General features: G+C 28.2%; 1 protein-coding gene across 2 annotated transcripts; it reads right to left on the bottom strand.

The window, feature by feature from the left end:
• Positions 1-913: 913 nt before the first annotated feature.
• On the bottom strand, positions 914-4,816 carry LOC129298942 (uncharacterized). 2 transcript variants are annotated; one of them, XM_054937386.1, is made up of 3 exons: positions 4,419-4,816; positions 2,814-2,942; positions 914-2,525 (listed from the first exon to the last, which is right to left on the bottom strand). In XM_054937386.1, exons 1-3 carry the CDS (start codon positions 4,674-4,676, stop codon positions 1,281-1,283), a joined length of 1,632 nt encoding a protein of 543 aa, XP_054793361.1. In that variant the 5' UTR covers positions 4,677-4,816; the 3' UTR covers positions 914-1,280. The 2 variants fall into 2 exon arrangements, with proteins under 2 accessions (XP_054793361.1, XP_054793362.1); XM_054937387.1 differs by lacking the exon at positions 2,814-2,942.
• Between the last annotated feature and the right edge of the window lie 5,220 nt (positions 4,817-10,036).

Here is a 10,036-nt window from a genome sequence, read left to right on the forward strand (position 1 = left end):
TTTTCCCCCAAAAACACTCATCCCCACACTACTCTGTTTGTTCTGTTATTTTCGTTGTGAATATTTATTTTCGTTTTTCTGATTCAATCGTCGCAGCGTGACAACCAATTCTTAATTATGATGCGCCGTAGGGATACAAATATCTTTGTTAAATTTTTAGCAAATATATATTTGATAGATTGGATAACTTGTAATGATTCAGTCATACTACGTACGGAGGAAAATTCAACAGTAAGAATATTGTATCTGACTTTAATTTACTTCTCTTTACAACAATCATTTGTTTTTAATTTTTCTTTCTTGAATAAAAACAAAGTTGTAAAAAAATAATTTTAGAATAGCAATGACTTTAAAACGATAAAAACCATAAAATTAAAATTTGTTACAAACTTTTGGGTTAAAAGATTTAAAGTTTTTTTTTTTTTTTTGTGTTTTAAAAGTTTTCATGAGTTGGATACCTAGTGCACTAGAATTAGGGTAGGCCTCAATGTTTAAAAATATTTATGGAGATATTTTTTTTTCTTTTTGCTTTTTAAGATATTCCGACAGCAGGCAATGAAGGATTAATATTTTGATGGTTAGGATTGAGAATATCTTAAGAAGTTAAATATATATATATATATATATATATATATATATGAGGGTCACAAGCTTATATATAGACCATCCAGGGCAAAAGAAAAACAGTGGACTTACACGTGTAAAATTCCCGATTTCGCAAGCCCATTTAATGTTTATTTAAATTATAATTGACTCGTTTCACCCCCATACGATGAATCTGAAAGGGTCACATACTAATTAACATCAACGCTATAAAAAAAGTTAAAAATACATATTAACTTTTTGTATACAAAACAAATATTAACCTTTCTTTTAACACATACAATACTTTAATTCAAATGTATGAAAAAAATTAATCGTTTAAAAGGCTGTCATTAGTTATTACCGCTTTCCTTGCCCAATAGAGGTTGAAGTACAGCATCAGTGGAATGAAAATAAAAAAAAAAAAAATGCAGTAACTACATTTTTCTTTTCTTTTCTTTTCTTTTCTTTTTTTTTTTTCAATTCTCCATCCTTCATAGCCACATTGCAATTACCATAAATTGATTTTCAAAAAAACTGAGTGCAAGAAATGTTTCCGAGGTTGTTCCAATTAGAAATTGCCTATAGAACTCAATTGCTTTTCTAATAACTCTGCCATATTTCATGTGTACGGATAGGCCAGGACCAAAAAATCCCGAGAGAAGTTTGACCGAGTTTGACCCTCGTCAAACGTGTTCCTAAGCCTTTGACTTAAGAATGTGTTGCAACTGTGACCTTTGGCTTCTCAATTTTGCGTCTAAAGGCACAGCCTTCAAGTTACTTTTTGGGACCCCTCTTGGCCATTCTATGCAACCTTTCATGCCACGAGTTATGTGTGGATTCATGGCCTCTGATTCCCAGTGCCTGAACCTGCCTTCATCTCTTGAGCCTTCCATTGAAGACGAAACCCCTGCAAATACAGTACTGGTTGTTCCATTAGTCAAGCAAGGCCTTAGTTTAGAGCTAGAACAAGCTTTCCTCTTTAACACCTCTGTAACTAGTGTCTCAGGAGAGTCATCCTCTTGGTTGACTCTGACAACTTCTAAACCAGCATTGTAGTCAGTGGATGAGTTTGACCTGTGTATGGTTGAATGGTTGTTCAAGCCATCTTCGCACGGTTTTATCACTTTCTCATAATCTCTGTTGTTATTTCTGAGCTCCTCATAAATGGAAGAGATATCATCAAATTTTAAGAAATCACATGAAAGTTCCACAATGCCTTGGTTTTTGTCTTCTGATCTTAGGGAATTCTGGAGAAAAGCAAAGAACTGTATCATCTGATTGTATTTTTCTTCAAGCGCGAGTTTTGCATCAAGCAACTTCATGTGAACCCGTTCTTCGCGCAAATGCTCGGATATCTGCATCATCTTCCTTTCTTCTTCCACTTCCTTGAGAATTTTCATGGATTCAATCTCCAGCTCCTCAAGCCTACACTTGTCTTCCCCTACCTGCTTGGCTAATTCATTGCACACTTCCTCCATTAACTCTCGACCTCGTTTTTCTTCCTCATAGTTCTTCATGAAGTGCTTAGCCGATTGGTTGGCTTCAGCCAACTTGTGTAACAACTTGGCATTCATCAACTCCATCCTCTCTCTGCTTCTCCTTTCCCTTCCCAGTTTATCCTTTACCTCATCCAACATTGACTGAAACTTTTTGAGTTCTCTTTGCTTCCAAAAGATCATTTCTTCTTCAAACTTGTGAACAAATTGTTGTGCCTTTTTCTTAGAAGACCTCTTTGCAGCTTTTAGCTTATTTATGCACCTTTGAGCCCGAAGAAGTTCTGCTAGAAGAGCAGAGACAATTGAATCACCTACTAAATTTCTCTCTTCATTGTGTTTAACATCATGAATCTGAGGGAACTGGTTGGATGTTTCAGGAAGATCAGTATCCCATTTTGTTGCCTCTTCCTTGCAACACTTAAGACACTGCAGAGAAGATTCAATCTGAGAACAAAACCCACATTAGGAATTAGTATCTCAATGTTGTTGTCGTCAGTGGGAAGAAATACAAGGTTTCTGTTTCTTCTCTTTCATGAATGTTATTGGATCAATAGTTCAGATGTATCAATTTCCACTCATAAGTCCATTAACAAACAGTTGAAAAAGACAGACCTTAAACCCTTATCATCAATCTAGGATAGATTTATAGAACTAATAGCCTGACTGATCACTAAAGTGGCTCCCCCTATACATTGTTTAAAGTTCAAGCAATTATTAGCATGTAAACTGTACCTCATTTTGAGTTCCATTTCTTGAATGCAAGACAGTATGCAGCCTCGATGGGTGATCTTTCACCTTCTCAAATCCATCTCTGGTTTTGTGATGAGTGGGAGGGTAGATCCTTAAATCCTCATTAGCTAGCTAGAGGAAAGAACGTGTGGAGGATCTTAATATGACATAATGACAAAAACTATAACCACAAGAAACTGAAAACAACAGACATTAACTAAAAGAAGTGTGTTATTTTGGTTTTTGTTTTTGTTTTTTTAACTGTGTACAGGCTTCTCTCATTGGAGGCAACCCTATTCAAGTCACAATTAGGTACTAAATGTGGGCAACTTTCTCAGCGAAGATTCAAATCTTGGTTTGCCATGTTATGAAAAACTAGTCCCCTGTTGGTTGTGTTCTTTTGGTTTTGTGGGAGCACTAAATGCACTAGGAAATTTTAAGAAGGCAATGGTGGAGACCTAACTCTGACATCAAGTCTTCTGATACTCAAAAGATCAGAAGAGGTGCCAGGGAACATCAGATCAACGTGTCATTGGCAAATCAAAGTATGGTTTTTATTTTACATGCTGATTTCAAAGGATCAAAGAGGGAATCACAAGAATGACCAGAGGAAGTCATCAGACTTGTTTTTATAATTGAAAATTACATAAGCCAAAGTCTGATTTGATTATGGGCAGATGATACATGAAAGGACAGCGGCAAGTACATGCTTAATAATGAGAAGGATTGTGATTCAGAGCCTTCTTTATATTAATGCAGGATTGGCATCAAGTTTGCAGTTCAGATCTTAGATCATATTTTGTTCAATTAGTTTTCTAGATTTGATTATATACATACGCTTAATGGAGGAACCACTGAGATTGATTTTAATCAATGAAAGAAGGGAAGATAGCAATCAAGGGTCTCTGCATAAAATTTATATTATATAAGAATCAATTGTTGTTAAAACACATTAAAGTCAGTCTTTTATCAACAAATATCCATTCGATTTTTAACAACTCATTCAAAATTTATAACAGTTCATTCAAACTTATTTTTTATTTGAATTTTGACAATAACTGATTCTTAATTGGTAAAAATTTCATATAGAGGTCTTGAGAGCTATTTTCCCATAAAAGAATGGCTGAAACCATTGAATCACAGAGCTCGTGCGAACTGGGCCATTCCAAAAGGCAAAAATTTTGAGAATCCGAAAAAAGAAATCCCAACATTAGTGGACAAACAATAAGTTAATCTTCATATTAAACTTGAATCATCTCTTTTATCCACGTTCTATATAATTGACATATTTAAAATTAGTCAGTTCAACAGATTAATGTGCAAAGGAAAAATGAAAACATGAAAGTTAGCCATCCCATTACACAAACAACCATTAAGCATCATGAACATAGTACTTGGGAAGATGATACAAAATGTTCTATCCAAGTTCTATCTCATATGCACGCTTTCAGCCAAGCATCAGATAAATTCGAAGATTCAAAGGAGAAAAGTGAAAAGCAGAACGCAATTTCTTTCCGTTAGCCATCTTTTCTGCTCAGCAACCACACAGCCCAACAACAAATTGACATCAAATTACAACTAAGGAAAAGAAAACGAAATTGTAGATACCTCAGACTTGGACGAACAAAACGACCCACCGCCATAACTCCCAGAACGCTCCATAAAGCGAAGCTGCCATAAGCCGGCGGCGAGCTTCCGAGCGGAAAGCTGGGAATTGGGAAATCGGTGGCGGAAATTCACCGGGGAGCTGAGACCGGCGATGAAGGAGTATCTCTTCTTGTGAAGGTTGCACCGGAAAAGGAATGAATTGCGATGTTTCTGGCGATGCGGAATCGCGGAATTCCGGAAGCCGGCGGAGGAGCTCATAGCGCCATGAACAGAGAGAAGGAAAGGGAAGAGAGGAATGGGAAAGAGAGAGACACAGAAAGAAACAAAAGATTGTAATTTGGGAATGTTGGTGTCCGCTCACTGCTCAGTGCTGAGTGACAGTTACTTTGCGGATTTATCATGCATGCTTCATGCCTTCTCCATCATTTAACTCTCTTTAATATATACCTTTCACGAGAATCTGTATAAGTTGCAAAAATGTCGTACAATTTTTCTACGGCTGATATCTTATAGACATCTAGAAATAAAGCTATATCTTTTTTCCAGCTAAAAATAACGCTATATATATATATAGTTACATCCAAATTAAGTCGTTTTATCATACTCTTTCCTCCTCAAATTATAAGAAGTATTTCATTAGTTTAAAATACAAGATAATTTAATAAAACTAAGTTTCTTTAATAATATTTTTGTAATATTACTTTTCAAGTAAAAAAATTAAGATAATTGTAAATTTGAAATTATATTAAATTAACGTCATTTGCAGAAATTTATATTTAAAAAAATAAGTTTGTAAAGTATTATTATTAAATTTTATTAATTTATATAATTTTATCTCAAACTATCTTATGATTTAGAATAAAAAAAAGTATTATATCCAAGCATGAAATTTGTCACTACTCATGTCCCACCCTGTAAGATGCATATCCTATCTCGTTGATGGTATCGTCCCATTTGAAATTGAGACAGACTGGAAATTCTTGGTAAAAGAAAGAGGATTGAATTGTAAGAGGCAGAAAAGTAAGAATTAATCAATTAATCTTTTTAAGAATGTTCATATATTCAAATTCTAAATAACCAAGCACACTTATTCACTTTTTTTCAATAAAATTCTATATATTTTTCTGAAATAAAAATCCATTTATTTTAAAGTATCATTATTCAATAATCTCCTCAAGATATAAATAATGAAAATTTTTGTAAATTTAGCATAAAATATATTATCTTTTAAACTCAAAAATTAATATATTACCTTAAATCACAAGTTCAAATAAACTTGACAGAGAACTAATAGCAAACTTGAATTTTATAAGAGAGCAAGGTTGCTAAACTCATAATAAAAATGTAAACTTATATTTTAAACTCGTAAGAATTTATTTCTATTAACAAATAACCATTAAAATATGATTAGAATTTAATTTAAATATATTAAAAATATAAATTGTCAAAATTAAACTCATATACATTGATAAATTATCATGTATAAGACATAAAAATTAAAAAATGGGAGAACTTATTTTTAGTATTTTTATTTTTTTTTATTAATATTAATTTTTGCATTTCAAGTTTTTTTCTTTGAACCAGGTCTTATAAGTTTTATAAATTAAATTTTTTATAGTATATATTTAACTCGCTCAATTCAAAAAAAAAATTTACGAACTTAATAAGTTTAACCAAGCTTGCATCTAATCCGAGTTTATAAATTAATTAACATAATTTTATAACTTACAAACATAAAAACGATAAACTTGAAAGTAAACTCATGAATTTATCTGAATTTATATCTACTTTGAATTTATGAGTGAGTTGACACGATATTGTAAGTTAAAAATATTAAACTCATAAAATCAATTTGAAAGTTTGACAATTATAAAAGGGAGAATAAAACTAACATAACCACACTAGACAAAAACAAAAACATAACTTATTATACTCACTCTTTGGGAAAAAATATAGATGTTATTTTTTTTTCTCAGTATTATCCTATTTTAATTACATCAAGTCGTAATTCCTAAACACATTTCATTGTGGAGAGAGGAAAAAAAAAACTCCCTCCATCTTCAATTATAGGGTACTTTTAAAGAATTTTTTTATTTTAAAATATAAGATACTTTGTGTAAATTAAAGTTTTATTAAATGCATCAATTCTAATATTATTCTTTTTCTCTTTATTAATTTCCTTCCCTTCTCTTTTCAATATATTAAACGATAGATATTTTTTAAATTTTAAATTTTTATTTTAAAAAGATAAGGTTGTTAAGTATATTTAATGAGATTTATTGATATGTAAGATTTTATTTAAAAGTATATTATAATTTAAAACGGAGGGAGTAGTAGTTAATTTTTTCCTCAATACTGTCCTCCTTAATTACACCAAGTTATATAATTATTAGACATATTCATATTTTATTATGATAATTAATTTTAGTGAAAGACAAAGTTGAAATGTCAAACATTTTTTGAAAATTTAAAGATATTAATTATCATTATTTAGGAACTATAAAGCTGGTTAACTTTACTGATTTACTCTATAAATAGGGGTGGAAGGAGAATTCAAAACTTCAAAAATCAAGAGGCAAAATTTAAATAAGTTATATAAAATGTAATGGCAATTGAGTTTTTGGTTACCAAGATATTTTGTAGAAAGTTTCAATTTTTGGAGAAACATTTCTCAATTTACAATTAAGCCTCCACAGTTTATTACTTAGTTGCAACTAATCTTGTACGATTTCTAACCGAGTTCTCGATATTATTACTGAGCTTCCGTGATTCGTAATTGAGCCATGTTGCTCATTGAATAAGGACTTTTTCGTCCATTGACTTATCTTCAACATGGGTCCTCTTTAATTGTTTCACAATTGGCCCTCTAATGTCTTTCACTCTCAGTGGTCCTTCTTTCTAATTTTTCCAGATTTTAATGAATCCGAATATCAAATTGGTGAACAAAACAAGTACCACCCTGCAAACTGTGCAACATGAATCATAATTGATTTAAATAAATAATAATAATAATTCAACAATAATTTAACAAAGTATGTATTTATATTCAACCCTACCAGGCTAACTATATGATCTATTGGGATCTCTTGGAATATGTTATATCATTGCATTAGATATTATATACTTTTTTTTTTTTGGGCCAAAGCATTAGATATTATATATCTACTCCCTCCTATTTCTTATTCTACATATTCTCTTTATTCAAAAATGGAAAATATTTTTAATTAAATTAGATTTATACCTCATACAGGCGTGATAATGTTTTAGTTTTAAAAATAAAAAAATAAATATTAAAAAATTATTTTAGTATCTTTAAAATAAAATATATTGCTTTCTCTTCTATTTTAAGAGTCACAAAATACAAACATATCTTTTATTTTTAAGTTTTTATTTTCATTCATTTAATCATTATTTGACAGTTGTTGCACTAAAATACAATTCTTGATATATTGTTTTAAATTTTTATTCATATTTTAAATTTATTAGTTATGCAAATTGATTTATTTAGTATTTTTTAAAAAAATTGAAATACACACTCCCCCTTTAAAAAAAATTAAGGAAATTTTAACCAAATCTTATATTTCAATAAAATAATTACTTATTTTTAAACTAATACAATCTTTCTATATTTATTTATGTTTAATAGGATGTTTCACTTTAAAATAATATAAAGTAATTTATTCGTTAGGGATAGTTTAAAAAAAAAAGATAATGATTACATCTTAAAATGTTAAAAATATTTTATATTTTTTAGTATTCAATCCTTCAAAAAATACTTTATATTTTTTAACAGAAGGAGTAAATTTGTTAAAATAATCAAACACATATGTAAAAAAAAACTTAATGAAATAAGAGATAAATTAGTTAATATAATTTATGTTTATATTCATTTAAATTTTATAATTTTCTTAAAGTATTTTTAAATGATTGTCATACTTAATTGTTTAGAGTTGTTGTTGGAAAAAAATTATTTGAAGTTCCTCAAATTATAAAGTGAGATGATAGATAAATAGATTATAGAGGTTAATAGTTTAAAAATTTTCAATATAAATATAAATAATAAATTAAATATTTTATAGTATTTAACATAATATTCTTAACAATGTTAAAAATAAAACTAAAGTGTAAGTTTTAAAAATGAAAAAAAGTACTATAATGTTATAATTTATGTCAAAATAAAGTGTAAGTTTAAAAAAAAGTACTATAATGAATCAAACAATAATTTATGTCATAATATTATTTTTAAATCATAACTATAATTGTTGCAAATTAAGCAAATAGTATAATCCAAGTTAAAATACCAATTATTAATCATATGTACGAGAGTATTATATCAATTAATAAAACATTACAAGTAATACAATTACTTTTAACAAAATATTAGGTATATAGTGTAAGATAAATTCATTAACATTATATAATTAACTTGAGGCTCATAATTTTTTTTTTACTTAGACTTGAAGCACATAATTACATTAATGTTTTTCATAGGTTTTCACATCATAATTTGCTTTTACATATAAATAATAGAATAATAAATTTTATACCTTATGCATTTAAAGAATATGAACAAAAACTTGTTTTATATATTCTCATGCAAATTATTTTATGATTTGTTGCCATGTGTTGATAATAAATATGTAATAAATTATTTTTATGTAAACTGTATTATTATCCTCGTATAATTTTTATTGCATATCTAACACCTATTATTTTTACTGAGAATCTTATATTCACTTTTAAATTTTATTATGGATCCTACAAGATCTTTTAAAATATAAAAAATTTATTTTTACATTTTGTTTGGATTTTAAAATTTACAAATGTAGATTCTACATTCACATTTTTCAATGATAGATCCCCCATCCACTTTTTTACCATAAGTCCTGTAACTATACATATACATATATATATATATATATATATATTATTTTTTTAACAAAATCATCCGTTAACTCATTTTTTTAAAAATTAAATTTTTTAAATTAATTACTAATTTAAATTTACTAATTGAATTATAGGTCCTACACTCATTTTTTTGCCATTAGTAATTTCTTTGTATATCTAATATCTATTATTTTTACTAAGAATTATATATTCATCATTAATTTTTACTAACCTTACATGATCTTTTAAAATATAAAAATCTTATTATTTTTAATATCTTGTCTAAATTTTTAAAATTTACAAATGTAGATGCCATACTCACAATTTTTAATAGCAAGCCTAGCACATACTTTTTTTATTATGGGTTTCACAACTATATTTTTTTAACAAAATTATTCATTAATTAATTTTTAAAAAAATAAAAAAAGAGAGGGAAAATCACTGTTCTAAGCAATGTAGATCTGCAGTTCTTTGAGTTGCTTTACAATATATATTAATGATTAAATTATTTTAACTATCTTTAAACTATCAATATATTTTTATATTTATTCTTATTTAATAAAGTGTCTCACTTAAAAATAAATGATTGAATGATTCATTTGTTAACGACATTTTTGAAAAAAAAATCATGAATTATACATTAAAAAATTAAAAATGCTTTATATTTTATTATCAAACCTCATAAAAAAAATATTTTATATTTTTTAATTGAGGAAGTATAAGTTACCTTT

This window comes from Prosopis cineraria, unplaced genomic scaffold (genome assembly GCF_029017545.1).
Source record: "Prosopis cineraria cultivar Desert tree isolate PC_DT_omini unplaced genomic scaffold, ASM2901754v1 PC973, whole genome shotgun sequence".
NCBI classification, from domain to species: domain Eukaryota; kingdom Viridiplantae; phylum Streptophyta; class Magnoliopsida; order Fabales; family Fabaceae; genus Prosopis; species Prosopis cineraria.

Coding starts and splice junctions, on each gene's coding strand:
- LOC129298942 (XM_054937386.1), bottom strand. CDS start 4,676: ATGAGCTCCTCCGCCGGCTTCCGGAATTCCGCGATTCCGCATCGCCAG. Junction 2,943..4,418: donor TTTGTTCGTCCAAGTCTGAG/GTATCTACAATT, acceptor TCTTTCCTCTAG/CTAGCTAATGAGGATTTAAG. Junction 2,526..2,813: donor GAAATGGAACTCAAAATGAG/GTACAGTTTACA, acceptor TTTTGTTCTCAG/ATTGAATCTTCTCTGCAGTG.